Source organism: Sceloporus occidentalis, unplaced genomic scaffold, assembly GCF_023333645.1.
Source record: "Sceloporus occidentalis isolate IW3139 unplaced genomic scaffold, rSceOcc1.0.p SCAF_41, whole genome shotgun sequence".
Lineage (NCBI taxonomy): Eukaryota > Metazoa > Chordata > Lepidosauria > Squamata > Phrynosomatidae > Sceloporus > Sceloporus occidentalis.
In genome coordinates this window covers 6296445-6312852 of record NW_028317021.1, presented here as the reverse complement: position 1 = coordinate 6312852, position 16408 = coordinate 6296445, and the positions used below count along the sequence as shown (strand labels likewise).

The 16408-nt window shown below is 44.1% G+C and overlaps 1 protein-coding gene across 1 annotated transcript; it reads left to right on the top strand.

Moving 5' to 3' along the window:
* The first annotated feature begins 2275 nt into the window (after positions 1–2275).
* MYL2 (myosin light chain 2) lies at positions 2276–11266 on the top strand. Its single transcript, XM_089489745.1, has 7 exons — positions 2276–2356; positions 4508–4597; positions 6777–6852; positions 7821–7925; positions 8733–8808; positions 9520–9568; positions 10942–11266. Exons 1-7 carry the CDS (start codon positions 2354–2356, stop codon positions 11038–11040), a joined length of 498 nt encoding a protein of 165 aa, XP_089345871.1. The 5' UTR covers positions 2276–2353; the 3' UTR covers positions 11041–11266.
* Positions 11267–16408: the final 5142 nt, after the last annotated feature.

Genomic DNA, 16408 nt, shown 5'->3' with positions numbered 1-16408 from the left:
CTTCTCCCCATGCCCTTTGGAACAAACAAGTGCCATTGTCTGCATGCCTAATTACGGGCTACTTTGGAACAAGCCCCCACAGCTGCCAGTGTGCATCAGATCGTCCTTCATGAGACATGCCTTCACCAGGCTAAGCACTGAAGACAACGGCACACCATGTGCTGTACATCCAGAAGCTGACAATGGGGACGTAGGAGGGGCCTTGATATAAATTGTCCGGTCTTGGTGACTGATGGACGAAATGGGGCTCTCCTGTTCAGAGGGGGGAAAGAACCAAGGATGGGGGAAGAACCTCACTCCAAAGCAGCAGCTGTTTGTACCTTCACTTGTTTCCATCATAGGGGGCTAAGACAGCTGCAACCAAGGGCGAAGACCGGGATGGTATTGTGTGTTCCACGGGTGTCTCCTTCCGCCCCCTCCCTCCCATCTAAGTATTTCTGCACGCCAGGCCCCTGGGGGAGGAGATGCTCAGGGACAGTGTGAGCAAGCTAAAAATATAAAGACAAAGCAGAGAGAGGTTGCTTGCCTGGGTCAGCTGGGAAAAAAAATATCCATCTGCCCCACAGTTCTGCCTGAAAGACTGGCCCACAAGGCTGCTCACCAGCATGCCCACGAGTCCCTGCATCCTCCATTGCTTCTCCTTGGCATCTTCTCAGATGAGATACACTGCTCTGGACCATGGCGGTTCAAGTCTTACTCGAGATCTATCATCTCTCTTTCTTCTTTAGAACAACAGATGTAAGGACATCAAGAGCTGAGGTGTCAAATCAGTTCCCAAGAGTATTTTTTTTAATTGCTAAATGAGCTTTAAAAATCCTCTGTTATTATTGCCTTCAAAAGTTTTTTGGTGCAGAACTCGGAAAAATGACCTTCTGGGTAATAGTTCCCCAACCCATGCTGGCAAGGTGGTTTGGGGAGCTGAAGTCCAAAACAGCGAGAACCAGCATGGTGTAGTGGTTTGGGTATTGGAGTAGGACTCTGGAGCACATGGTGAAACCTACCAGGTGACCTTGGGCAAGTCACACACTCTCAGCTGCAGAAAATGTCGTGATTGGATTGCCTTAGGATCACTATAAAGCAGAAACAACTTAAAGTCACACAACAACAACACCTTTTCCAAGCAACTTTTCCAAGCCTTGAAAATGTATCTATCAATTTGTCACCGGACTCCAGTACAAGATACATTTTTAATGAAAAATGTCCAGTAGAAAATTAGGAATGGTTGATATTGTTTTTGTTAACTGCCTTCGACTCGACCCCAATTCATGGCAACTCTGTAGATAGCTCACTATCTTCCACTGCTCTGCTCAGGTCCTGCAAATGCATGCCCATGACCTCTTTGACTGCGTCTATCCATCTAGGATGTTGTCTTCCCCTCTTTCTGCTGCCCTCCACCTTTCCTAGCATTATTGTCTTTTCTGGTGAGTCATGTGGCCAAAGTATGACAGCCTCCATTTCATCATCCAGGGAGAGTTCAGGGTTGATCTCTTCTAGGATCCATTTGTTTGTCTGGCAGATAAGAATGGTAGACAGCCTTCTCAAAAGATCCTGGGTCAGCATATACTTGGCTTTTCCAAACATGGGTATGCAGAAGATTATAAATCACTGATGCTAATGCTGATGTTCATCAAACCAAGCCAGCAACGGCTCTGATTCAGTGGCATACTGACACTGAACAAGCAAATCTTTTCCCTAAATCTTTTTCCCCTTAAGTTTTTGCCTAGGCTGTCCCAAAGTTTGGCCCAGAAAAGCTTCAAACATGAACCCGAGAAAGTAGACCAGTTTACTGCTGCAATGTCTTTTGCTCAGTTAGTCTCAAAGGTGCTACAAGATCCCTTTGCATACTGATATTCCAGACTATCACAGCTAGGGCTGCATCCACACTGCAGAAATAATCCGGTTTAACACCCCTTTAACTGGCATGGCTCAATGCTATGGGATTCTGGGAAATGTAGTTGTTGCAGCACCAGAGCTCCTAGATGCACATACTGAAGCCAAACTGACACACACAGGTGCTATTATCCAGCCATCCAGCAAAACTGTGCATTAACTTCTTAAATGGAAAGGCCGTGGGGTGTGTGTGTGTGTGTGAATTGTGGCTTCTATGTCCCCAACCTTGGAAGCTTCTGTTGTCTCACATGTCACCGCATGACAATGAGCGCTGTCATTTAAGAAGGGAGGTTGGAGTGGGAGGGGGGAGTCACTCACCTTTCACAGCCAAAAGTGGACATGGGTTTATTTTTAATCTGGGATGGGCTGTATTTATTGTCTTGGTGGCCCAAGTCGGAAAGACACCCACTGAAAGCTCTCTCTCTTCAAACAACATTACGAGTTGCGCACCCTGGTCTTCCAAATGGTGAGTAAAAGGAATTGAAGGAAGGTTGGATCAAAAGGAGGCAAGGGGGAAGCAGGTCACATCTGGGGCAGTCATACATCCTCTGTTAACCAGAGACCTGTAGTAGCTGCAACTAAGTGGGGAACTGACTTCCCTCAGACTGTGTGTTCCCAAGGAACTGAGAGGTGAGCTAGTCTCATTTATAGAGGGATCAAGTATGCAAACTGATGGGCGTCCATTTGAAACAAGGGATACCAGGACCAAGCTCTTAAGTGATTGAGCACAGCATATGAGTTGCACATGTGGGACTCTGCTGTGACTCTCCTGTCATCATTGTGCTGGCATACCCCGTCCCCCCTCTACTGCCATTCTGTGGTTGGTGAAGAACAGGAGAGCATCAAAGAAGCATCAGACTATGGACTCATAGCCAGATACCGACCAAGGACATCTTCTGCTGAGGTCCATCAGGATCTTCCAGAGGTTTCAGAAGATGATATAATCATTCTGTGTCTGGCTATGGGGATGTAGCCAGATTTTTCTTCTATCACCCAGTTTCCCATCAGCAACTGGATGGCTGTTTAAAGGCATATTGCAGCAAAACGGTGAGTCATGGGGAGGGCTTTGGACAATGCAGGGAGAGGAAGAACCTCTGCAATGTCCAAAACAATGCTTGTGTAAGTCACGAAGAGGATGCCAGACCATGTTTGTGCTTTGAGGCTAGTATTTTACTGTCAAGGGGAAAGAAAGACCTCTTTCATTAATTAATTTCAGAGATTTGGGTTGGAACCTTGAGTCCCTTATGGAAGCAGTGGCATGTTTTTGTCCATCACAGAATGTCTGCATTCAGATGAGGACTGCAGAAGTGCCATTATGCACACAGTGCTATGGTGCCTGCCAATGTGCAGAGACATGATGTGGGCCCACCCAGTCAGGTTGGCATTCAGTTGCACATTCAGTTGTGCACGTGGTTGCCATTTGACAAAAAGGTTGCATTGCACAAGCAGTGCCTAGCGCCACATGGAGAGACTGACACAATGCAACCCCAATGTAGGATCTTGGATGGTGTCTCCCCCTGACAGTGGAGAGGAACCTTGATTTACTACAATGTAAAGTACTTCCACATGAACTTAATTCTCACCAAAACAGCTGTTTTGATGTTCAGGTACCAAATGGCCGTTTGAGTTAGGAAAGGACCAGATGATTCACTGGTCCCAAATTCTTTCATTAGTGGACTCTGACTGTTCTGCTTTGCTGGCCTTTCCCCCTGGAATGGCCTCCTACATAATGCCACGCTATTCCTCAAATCTTTCCTCCCAAATCTTTCTATGGTCCCTTGGGAACTCACCCCTTTGCCCTCTTCCTCAGCCTCATTATGTCTTATGCAACTAGAAGAAATGCACCATTGTCTTTCCTATCTGTCTCCTTTAGCTCTTGATTTCCCTGTGTGAAGTTGTAACCCCTTTGGGGCAGAGACCTGGCCTCATGTCCTTTCGACATCACTGTGCAACCTGATAATATTAAGTGCATCCCATAAAGTTTGGCAACTGTTTTCAGTGGTGGTGGTGGTAGGTCTTCATCTCCCTACCCTTCCCTTCCTGTCCTTCTCTTTTGCATAGACAGTTGATTATGGACAGAATTTTATGGGTTCTCCACTGGCAGCTGGTGACTTCCAGGTCAGGGGAATGGTGAACCTCTTCTGGGTTTAACTGTAAAGGAGCCAGCCAAGGAGCTCAAACCTATCTCCCCAGATATGTTTACCCTCCTTTCAAAAGATGCTACCAGCCACCTCTGCCAACTTCCACCTGGTCTAACCCTTCTGTTTTTTGCCCATCCTTATTCTCCTCACTCAAATAAGAATGGTTGCACAATGGCTTGTGGTTTCGTGGCTCTCAAAGGCAACATTCCTTGTCAAAGCGACCTTGCTTTGGTCAACAGGGTACTGCCACAGTCAATGCCTGGTGCATCCATACTCTTTTCCCTGCCCCTTAAAAGCCCCCTGGCAAAGCAGTCTTTGCAACAGCCAGAACCAAAAAGTTTAATAGCAGAGCAAGGGCTTCCAATTTGGAAGGTTCTGGTCCCCAGACTCCCCATCAAACTCAGCAGAAGGGAGGTTTGTAAGCAAAGGTTCATGTACCCAGGAATAATAATGTCATGGCTGGATTCTGTCCCCAGGCACCCAAGAAAGCTAAGAAGAGGGCAGAAGGTGCCAACTCCAATGTCTTCTCTATGTTTGAACAGGCACAGATCCAGGAGTTCAAAGAGGTACGTTTATGGAGCTGGACACCAAAGCTTGGAATTTTTTTTAAAAACTGAATGCTATCTATCTATCTATCTATCTATCTATCTATCTATCCATCCATCTATTTGGGGAAGTAATAAGTAGGTATTGCTCATTCTAAAAGGACACTAACGGTCATGCAATTTCAGTTATAAAAAATAACCAGTGTTACCCTGTGAAGTTTGCATGACACATAACACAGTTGCTTGTTAACACTTTACCTTCCTGGCTCTGTCTGAGAAATTGAAGGCAGGCTTCCTGTTGGGGCAGGTGGGTTGCAACCAAACGATTTGCAAATTCTTCTTAGACTATACCATAGTCCAGCAGCTTGGGCTGTGAACTGGGGTGGGGATGGGGGGGATGTCCTGTGTTCAAATCTCACCTCCACCCTAAACTCCCTAGGAGTGAGACTTATTTTAGCCTCAGTTCGTTTGTAGGGCAGACATGCTACATAGAACTGTCCTTGGAAGTAGCTTCATGCACAGAGAAAATTCTTTTTGTTTTAATGTCAACGTATGCCAAGGCTTGGGCAACTCAATATTCTAGAAGATTAAGGGCTCTGAAATCCAATTAAAAGGGGACTTTACTGAAGCTTAATCTGAAGCCAGGTCTTAGCCGTGGAACCTATTCACAGCGCCTGAGCTTAAATGCTGGAGCAGTGGACTCTTACCAGTTTAAGCATGCAACTTGGACTCCAAAAAACACTACTGTGCTGAGCACAGATACCCTCCTGAAATATAATCCCCACCAATTGATAAAAATTGTGCAAATCAAGGAAAAACCTTGTTTTTTAATCACCATCAAGTTGGCTTTGACTTATGATGACCCTATGAATGAGACACCTCCACTCTGTTCATCACAGCCCTGTGCAGGTCTTGCAAATGCAGGGCAGCCATGGCTTCCTTGAATGAATCTATCCATTCGTAATTCCGTCTTCCTCTTTTCTTACTGGATTCTACAATAACCAAGTAGTATTATCTTTTCTGTTAAGTCATGTCTTCTCATGATATGTCCAAAGTACAACAGTCTCTGTTAGTCATCTTGGCTTCTAGGAAGAGGTCAGGCTTGCTTTGCTCTCAGACCCTTTTATTTGTCTTTTTAGCGGTCCATGGTATGCGTAGAACTCTTCTCCAGCGCCACATTTCAAATGAGTTGATTTTCCTTCCTGTCAGCCTTTCTCTCTTTTTCACAACCAAACATAGAAATGGGAAGTACATGGACAATCCTGACTTTGCGATTCAATGATATATCTGCCCATACATCTAGCTCCTTCACAACTACCTTTCCAAGTAGCCTTTCCTCCCAATTTCTTGACTTGTTTCCATTCTGATTTGAGACTCAGCCAAGCAATAGAAATTCTAATTATTTCAATGGCTTCATCATCCACTTGAAAGTCAAAGGAAAAAAATCTAGACATCTTGTTCTAAAGTGCTCTTCAGCAGAGGCTGAATGGCAATCGATCGGGTGCATTTAGGAGTACGGTTGGCCTTCCGTATCCACAAATTCAACCATCCATAGCTTGAAAATATACCAAATTTTTTTTAAATCCAAAATCCAAAAAGCAAACCTCGATTTTGCTATTTTATATAAGGGACACCATTTTACTATGCCACTGTATATAATGGGATTGAGCATCCACAGATTTTGGCATCCACAGTCGGCCCTAGAACCAAACCCCAGTGGATACCACAAGTATCCCTGTATCTCCAAAGGGTCTCATTAAATGACCCTGAAGGACTTTCCAAGTTCAAAATTCTAGAAAAGGTAGATTAAAAAGACACTAGGGGAGTGTGGATAGACTCATCAAGGAAGCCCTGAGTTTGCAAGACCTGAGCAGGACTGTTAATAGCAGAGTATCTTGCTGGTCTCTCATCCACAGGATCATCATAAATCAAAGCCAACTTGACTGCAGTTAACAATAACAAAGGTGAAGTGTGTTCCACAGCTAAGCCTGATCTACATAGGAGTGAATCTTATACTATCTATCCCTTCTTTTCTAAACATTCACCAAGTGTTTCATCCATAGGGACTAGAAACTTTATTTTATTTTATTTTATTTTATTTTTCAAAAGCCAAAATTGATAGTGAATAAAACCCAGTGTCTTGCAAGAGATCACACTGTACTCAGAACACTGGCTGTATCCTATCTTTCTCCCATTTTAGGCCTTCACCATCATGGACCAGAACCGTGATGGCTTCATTGACAAAGCAGACCTCAGAGATACATTTGCTGCACTAGGTGAGCCAAGAAACACCATCCATCCTCAAGAAATCTCTAAAAATTAGTAAATGGAATAAATGTTTCAGAAAATAAGAAACAAATGTGCTGCCGCAATCCTACCACAAATGTGATTATGCTTTCCATTCCATCTCCAAATTCCTTAATAGGACAGAATTAAGGTCAGAATGTACAGAAAATTCTCCCAAAAAATCAGAACTGCTGAAATCTGATGCATTATTTACAATGCAAAGGCCTGGAAGGGTCAGTAGTTGGAAGTTGGTGGTTTGAGCTTGTCTTGGCCAGAGCTTGGATAGCACTTGCTGGACTACAACTCCCAGACTCCGACAACCATTACTGTTGCTGGCCATGATGCCAGGGGGAATCAAGAAGTTGTCATCCCCAAAGTAACTTTTTTGAGTACTAGTTTCAACCCGCACAATGCCTATCCAGTGGCCAGTGACACCCCCCCACACACACACTGTTTCTCTAGTTCCAGGCACCAGAACAGGAAGTTCTCCAGCTCTTTGGTGGACCACCAAATATGGGTTGCCATTGGGCTAGTGGTAGGCTTTTAATTTTGTTGTTGTGTGCCTTTGAGTCATTTCTGACTTATGGAAACCCTAAGGTGACCCTATCACAGGGTTTTCATGGCAGGATTTGTTCAGAGGGGGTTCACCATGGCTTTCCTCAGAGGCTATGAGAGTGACTTGCCTGAGGTCACGCAATGAGTTTCCATGGCCAAGAAGGGATTTGAACCCTGGTCTCCTGGAGTCTTAGCCCAATGCTCAGACCACTATACCCTATAACGCCCTGTAGGCTTTTCTATTATAGAATCATAGAATCGTAGAGTTGGAAGAGACCACAAGGGCCATCCAGTCCAACCCCCTTCCATGCAGGAACTCTCAATCAAAGCATCCCCAACAGATGGGCATCTATTGGGACTTAGATTCTTCATGAAAGCTTGTGGTGTTTTCCTTCTTCCCTAGGACGCCTGAATGTGAAGAATGAAGAACTGGATGACATGATCAAAGAAGCACCTGGACCAATCAACTTCACTGTGTTCCTGACCATGTTTGGAGAGAAACTGAAAGGTGAGAAGGAAAAGGGATGCAACTTTCTATGCACCACAGACGATACACCTGTTCTGTGAGGAGAGTTTGGGCAGACAGAGAATTCAACCTTGCTTTGGGGGAATGTCACGAATTAGCACCTCTGCTGAACATCTGCATTGGTTTAGATTTGGATCACGTCAGGCCTAGAAAAGGAGTCAGTGTGTAGTAGCAGTTTGAGTGCTGAACTAGGATTCCAGGGAATCAGGGTTCAAAGCACTGCTCAGCCATAGACTCTGAGCAAGTCACTCTCTCTCAGCATTAGTGGGAGGCAAAGAGAAGCCCCCTCTGAAGAAATCTGGCCAAGAAAACCCTTAGAAAGCCAGCAGAGTGTGGTTTGAGCATTGAACTAGCACTCTGGGAGACCAGGGTTTGAATCCCTGCTCAGCCATGGAGACTTCAGGCAAGTTCAAACAAAGGAGAAAGGAAGGGGAAGAGGGGGGGAAAGGACTATGGCAAGCAAAACTGAGGGGCCTGTGTGCATGTATGCTTCTGGAATGAATGGCTACAGCATGGATTGCATGGATGCTAACTCAGTATGACCATTTGTGCAAGGGATTTCATGCTAGTGTCATGCCCTGCTAAGATTTGGGCCACTATGAATGCCCTGGCAAAGGCAGTGCCCTTGCCATGCCATGAAAGTATAAAAGACTGGGTTTCCTGTTGCAAAACTTCCCAAACTTTTCCTAGGTAGCTGCACCCATATCACACTCCATGCCACCTTATGGAAAGAACAGGGCTGCTTCTAGAGAATGCATTGACCTCTCCAGGGTTTTCTCTGCCTTTCAGGTGCTGATCCAGAGGAGACTATCCTGAATGCATTCAAAGTGTTTGATCCAGAGGGCAAAGGCTTAAAGGCAAACTAGTAAGTGTTCTCTGGAGGCTGAAATAAATCCCAGCTGGGTCTTGCCAGTTTCACTGCCTCCAAAAGTCAACATCTGAACACACAGAATATAAATCTTCCGTCAGTGTGTCGTTATATCATGCAGAGAGAGCAGACAACCAATGTCGTGACAATCTGTCATTTTTGAAATACCGTCAATGTAAACAGAGCTGTATGAATTAAAGGAGGACTGATCCCTGCCTGCAGGCGCTTACAGTTGGCACACTGGCCCTGGGGGATAAACAGAGGGAAAGGAGGTATAGGCAGAAGTAGACAAAGAATAGGGGCAACTCTGTCTCCTTCAACTATGTGGAGGTTTGCAAAAGAAAATCCCCAAAGCCAGAACCTATATACTAGTAAATAATCACACATTAAATAACTGACTAGTTTTTGATAGTGAGATCTCTCTCCAAAGTCAATCTAATACCACTTCCATACCTCAAGATAGAGCCTGTCCTAACTTTACAGCTTCTCACTGGACACTCACCGAGGAGTTGGGTTCTCATGGACTGGAAGTGAAGGGCTCGCTTCAGCCTTGGAAGTATAACTGAGGGAATGGGTACAAATTGCCACTAGCCAATGCTTTCCACTACTCTTGAAGCTTTTAGTGCTGAAGGAGGCAAGGCTAATGCTGCTCAGAATGTGCTTTCTCTTTCCTTTTCAGCCTCATTTATCCCATCCTTTCTTTTGCAGCATTAAAGAGATGCTCATGACACAAGGAGAGAGGTTTTCAAAGGAGGAGGTAAGAGGACACAAAGGACCTTCCCTAGAGGATGGGGGGGGGGATATTTTGAAATCAAAATTTGTTCTTGTTCTGTCTTCAAGTCAGTTCTACTCACGGCAATCCTAAGGCGACCCTATAACAGGGTTTTTGTGGCAAGATTTATTCAGAAAGGATTTGCTTTTGCTTTCTTCTTAGGATGAGACAGTGTGACTTACTCCAGGTCACTCAGTGGGCTTCCATGGCCATGCAAGGATTTGAACCCTGGTCTCTGGAACAATAGTCCAGTGCTCAAACCACTATATTCCATTGGCTCTCAAAATCAAAATTAGGGGCCCACAAATGGCCTCAGGGTAGGATTGCTGGGTCAGATGCACCCGAGGCCCTGACATTTCAGGCCCAAACCCTCCGGTCCAGGGTCATTCCCTGGAAAAGAGAAAAGAGAAGCTATAGTTTTTATTTTCTCCCTTCATTCTCCATTACTATTACAATTCAAAACTAAAATATTTTTTATTAGTTTATTTCATAAAAAAACATTTACAATACAAACACATAACATATACATACAAATATATAAAATATGTAAACACTTGACACTTATATTCTTTCATATCTCCCATTCTACTTACATCCTTCCATTTCCCATACAACAAACAACAACTACAACATAAATCTTCCTGTATCTTCAGGTATCCTTATATCCATTGAAGTTTAAATAGTGTTATAACTTGATTACTTCATTTCCTTAATTTGAATTTTATCATCTGTTTCCTTACATAAAGAAAGAGATGAAACTAAAGACAAAATAAAAAGAAGAAAGAAGATTCTATATAGTTTAAAGGAAATCTCCTTTCATTTTGTTGGTATTGTCTTTGACTGATACATACATAAGATCAAGCTCTGTCAAAACAATATAATTTCTAATGCATCTTAATTTAGATGTCCAAATACTTTGGAGTACTATATTTCCCTCTCCCAAAAGGGTAGGTATGGAGGGAAGAAAGGAAGAAGAACAAAAAACTGCACCTAAGGGCTCTTATTTTTACCATTCCTTCAGGAGACTTAGTGTCTTTATGTCCCCTTTTTTTTCCAAAGAAATTAAACACTTGTTTCCATGTTTCTAAAAACTAAAATATTATGGGGGATGATGAAGATGAAGATAATGGTGCCATTTAGACAAGCATGTTTTTAATTGTCAGTCCCACAAGTTAAAAATGTTCTTATGTGCATTGAACTAGGTGCTAAGTTGCACCAAACTCTGTGGGACGTAATTCTGAGGAAGCAGAGATGGGCTCCCATACCTATTGTGATCCATGCCTATTAACCACAGCAAGGAAATATGTGCAGTTCTAGCAACTGAAAGGAGCTGTCCTTATCTCTTTTCCTTCCGACAGGTCGACCAAATGTTTGCAGCTTTCCCGCCAGATGTGACCGGCAACCTGGATTATAAAAATCTCGTCCACATTATCACACACGGAGAAGAAAAGGATTAAAGCTGGACGCGTGATCTGTGCTGCAGCTGCCAAGATGACCCTCAATAGGGCACTTTTCTTGACACCCTTTTCTGGTGGTTTTCACCCAAGCTAGCCGGGAGGCTGATGTGGACCCTGACCATTGTCAGACTCCCAGTGGGTCCCATGCCTCTCATCCATCCTCTCTGTAGTAAGAATTCAGCCATATCTGGAGAAATATAGATGAATATGTATACATGTCCATACATACATGTGTCTGTATTGGATTATTCAGGAAATCCAAATAGCCTCCTTTTTGTGAGTGAGAGCTGACTGTGGAAAATGTTGGGAAGAAGGAAACAAATGGAACCCATGGTGAGCCATGGTCAAATGTGTATCCCACTCCTGCCACCATTGCTTAGGCTGCATCCACAGTGCAGAAATAACCCAGTTTGACACTACTTTAGCAGCCCCAGCTCAAGGTTATGGAATTCTGGGAATGGCAGTTTGTTCTGGCACTAGAGCAGAGCAGAATTAATTCAGTTTGACACAGCTTTCATTGTCATGGCTTCATGCTATGGAATGCTGGGATCTGTAGTTTGTGGTGGCACCAGAGCTCTCTGACAGAGAAGGCTAAATAGCTCACAAAAGTACAAATCCCAGAATGCCGTCACATGGAAACTTGGCAGTTAAAGCAGTATCAAAGGCATTCTGCAGTGCAGATGCAGCCTTGATTCATGGGGAACAAGCAATGCTCAGTAATATTGGAGGTCCACCTTACAGGGCTGTGTAAGACTAGTCAAGGTAATTTGGTTTCTTCTTCTATCTCACAAAACTACAAATCCCAGAATTCCATCATATGTAACCTTGGAAGTTAAAGTGGTGTCAAACTGCATTCATTCTGTAATATCGATGCAGCTTCTGCAAGCAGAGCTCAGGGAAGGAAGGCCTCAAATCTGACCACCTGGCAATGCCCTTTCCCAATGCCTCAACTTTGAGCCACCATGGCCTCTGTTGATGGGGTCCTTGGAGAATTGGAAGGTGGGGGAGACCAGTACATCAGTCTTCCACAGCCTGGGGCCCTCTAGAAATGTTTGAGTACAACATTCATCATTCTGCGCACATACTCTTTTTAATACAGGTGGAAAGCTCCCCCTTGTGTCCATGGGAGCTTTCCTTCCACTGGAAAGGGCAAGAGCGGAGGAGTAATGGTTTCCATAAGGACTATAGGCATTCAGGCCAGCCGCCCACCATCATTCTGATCTGGCTACCCAACTGTCTCCCAACCCTTTGTGTTTCATTGGTTTCCTTTTTTAAAAAAAGCAAACCTACCAGGATTAGAGATCTGAGTGATATGCCATCCAGTTTTAGCCCCCAGTTTCTTGGGATGTAGCTCCAAAAAAGGGGGGATCCCACCAATACTATCCAAACTGCTAATTTGCACAATGCATATAAAAAGAAATTAGTGGACAGTGCTGCCCTCTGGTGGCTCCGGTCTTCATATACACCAAGAGAAGTGGATCACATGAAATGCAAAATATGCTCATATCTACATACATACATACATACATACACATGCACATAGATAATGTTTAAAGTGTTCCACAGCACTTCAGACCAGTCTGTTTGGAATCCCAGAAGGATGCAGCTAATCCCTTAAAACATAAAGGCTTCCTCTTCATACTGTGGAAAAGGATATGATATTGCCAAATGCAATACTGCCAAATAACAAACAGCACAACTGCAAATAGCCAAATACTAGAGCCAAGAAGCATACGGTATAATAGCATATAACTCAAGACTAAAGCTGAATATTGTACCACGCAATATCAAATAGTCAAACGCTAAAGCTGAATACCATATACACTATCATATATAGTGAAATACTAATGCTGAATATAGCATTATATTCAAATAGTGAAATACTATGCTATCATATAGTGTGATAGCAAACAGCAAAACACAAAAGCTGACTATCATGTAGTATAATGTCAAAATACCAATGCTGATGATCATACAGTATATTATCATATAGACAAATACACTATATCACACCATAGTTGAAATGTCTTGCTATAGTATGTTACTATCTCTGATTTGATGGATAGTGAAATGGATGGATAGAGGGGTATGTGTCTGTCTGACTGAGGATAAGATCCCACATGGGTGCTGCATAGCATGAATCTCCCCATGCAGAGTTGCACATTTGTTGTTACACCACTCTTGTGATGAACAGCAACACTACATATATCCATGGCCAACAGCAACACTGAACTCTGCGTCCAACCATCCAACCACATCAACAAAGTAAGACGCCAAGAGAATTCTGACCCAACTGTCCTGGATGTCTTGAAGAGCCACAATGTTCACAAGAGTAGGAATAGGACATGTGATGAACCCCTGGGACTTTCCTCATGCTGTTCAGATATTGTGAGCCCGTGCTCCAATATATATCTGTTTTAATGCATGCATTAGGAAGAACTGCATGCAAAAATAATTTAGCCATGGTCCTGCTTTGGAGTTACCTAGCATAAGCCTCCATGAGCGGAGTTATGCAACTGAGGAAACGAGACAGAAAAAAACCCTTTGCTTTGCAAGAATATGTAGAAAGCAAAAGAGATATACAGTTGACCATTATCCCCGCTTAGAAGGACTGGTACAAGAGGCTCAGTTTGGTATGGATTAGGCAGTCCACAGGGGCTTGTGAGTTGGGAAAGCCAAGAATATTTGAAAATATTGATATTTTTTTTAAAATCCCCCTCAAATGTTGGGAGACTCTGAGGAGAATCCTTGACTGATGAGAATCTTTCAGTTTGGGAGTTATTCTGTGCAAACTTCACACTTTTTTGCACTCAAAACAGAACTTTCTGTGCAAGAAACATCATTGTTTTGCATAGAAAATAATATTTCTGTGCAGCGGGGGGAAGAAAAGACAGTCTATTGCCTTTCCCTGTAGGCTCAGGGGAAAGCCAACTGCTGCAGCCTCTCCTAGCTTGTCTGATCTTCTTAATACAGTTGGCCTTCTTGTCCATATTCTGATGTTGCAGTGCCACAGATATCCCTGTTTTCGCTTGTGAAATGCTGGAGGGTATGTTCACCTTCCCTGGCTAATGGCATTTGCCAAGCCCAGCCTAGGAGATGTCCTGAGGATCCAAGAGGCATGCAGTTTTTAAAATAAATCAATATCTGTTTCAGGCACGTCAAGGTCAAGGTGGTTCTCTGCATTCAGGCATCATTCACTGGGAAAGCTCCAACCCTTCCCTGCCTGGTTTGCTCACTCAGCAGTCCGACAGCATGTTTGTCAGAGAGGATTTTTGGGTCAAGAGGTACATTTTAGATGCATCCAAGAAAAATCCCACTGCAACTGATTCTGAAAGAGGATAGCCTCATCCTCCATTGGACTGTGTGTTGGGAGGGGAACCAGATGTGGCATTAGAAGAGATGTCACAAACCTGCTGCCCTGCAGATGTATCATACTGCAGCTCCCATCACCCTTGGGAGCAGGTCTCCCATCAGTGCCTGTGGGGATTCATGGGACTTGGAGTTCCCTCTCCCACCTGACTCCTCTCATTGAAATGGCTTCCAAGCTCCCATAATTTCAAATTCATCACCAAGATGACTTGCCAGGGTTTTTAAGCTGATGATTTAAGGGATGCCATCCCAGGATGAAACCTGGCCACTGTAGGGCTCCCAGTTCTCCAGCCCTGGCCCTGAGTCTCTGGTCCTCAGGTTGGGAATAATTTCACCCATGCATTCCAGTTTTGTTGTTCACCCTATGGAAACATAACTCTGAGCATCACTGTTGTTCACACGTGTCAGCACTCAAATAAAGATGGAATCGACAATGCAAATGCATTCAAAGCATTTCAAGGCATGCAGGATTTTGTGCCATTTTATCCTGGGTCTATCTACTTCAGTTATTCACACAGCTGACAATACAAATATTTTAGGAAAACTCAGAAAAATAGCTGAGATCAATTATCCTGGATAAGACACACACACACACACACGGCAAAACTGAATCAGATGCATTCAAAATGCATGTGAACAACCAAGATTCAACCCAGATTCTACCTGGACTATTTTTATCATCTGAATAACCCCACTGTCAGAAGCTGCCCCTTGGAGTAGCCTTCTTGTGACATTTAGTATGGCCAAGGCCCTACCTCATGACACCACAGTGGGTCTCAGGTTCAGATCTCAGGGCCTTGGATAGACCTGATGATGCAACCCTTTGCCACCCAGCTTTGGCCAAGGCAGAGAGACCAGCGGGCATACCACCAAGGATGCCGCCTTGCACCAAGGAGCAAAATCCTTCTCTGCAGCAGTGTAAGGAACCTGAAGCATCTGCCCCTGGGGCTCTACAGAAGGGAATATAAGTAGGGAGGAGAATTGAGATATCAGTTCCCGCCATGACCACCTGGAGCATACATGGTTTGAGGATTAGATTTACAGATTCCTGTAAGGAAAGATCATTACCTTTGGCCAAAGTGGTCCCTTCCTCTCCAGAACAGAACAGCCCATTCAATTCCAGAATTTTATACGCTTATGCGGCAACATTGTTGTCATGGGCCTTCAGGTTGTTTCCAATGTATGGTGACCCTAAGGCAAACCTATCAGGGGGTTGTCTTGGCAAACTTTGTTCAGAAGAAGTTTGTCATTGTCTTCCCCTGAGGCTGAGATCGTGTGACTTGCCCAGGGGGTTTCATGGAAGAGTTGGGAATTGAACCTGGGTCTTGGGAGTCATGGTCCAACACTCAAACTACTAGGCCCTGGTGGCTCTCTGTGGTGACATTACAGATGACTAAAGAGTGACGGGTACATGATGGAGATTCTCCTGATTCCATTGTGTGTATGTGTCTACCAAGTGTTAGTTCCTAACACTCAACAATTGAGGATTCAGTTCCCTTTCCCTTGGTCAGCCCATGTTACCCAAATGTTGCAAAAAGAGCTACATTTAATACTGGGAACTGCAGTCTTCAGCAGTCCTAAGGCTGCAACTGTATCTCTGCCAGCTACACTGTTCAAGGTTGTTTCCCTGCTCCCAGGGCTCTGCAAGGTGGTTTTCCTTTGGTTTGTTAGTGGTTTCAGGTTTGGAAGCACAGAAAAGCAAGGTTGAGATTCTGGGGGAGCCAGTCTACCTGGAGTCAAACTCGGAGGTATCCAAACTACCAAGTACCCCATCTACCCGCACTGTCCAGGTGCTGAAGTTCCAATTTATTGGGGGAACGTCTTCATGTTTTTCACTGCTGATTACTTATGGTGCCACACTGCACAATTAATGCAGCTTGACACTGCTTTAATTGTTATGGTTCCATTCTATGGAATCCTGGGGTTTGTAGTTTGTTGTGACCCAAGACCTCTCTGGCTAGAGATCTCGCAAAACTACACACCTCAGAATGCCATCGCA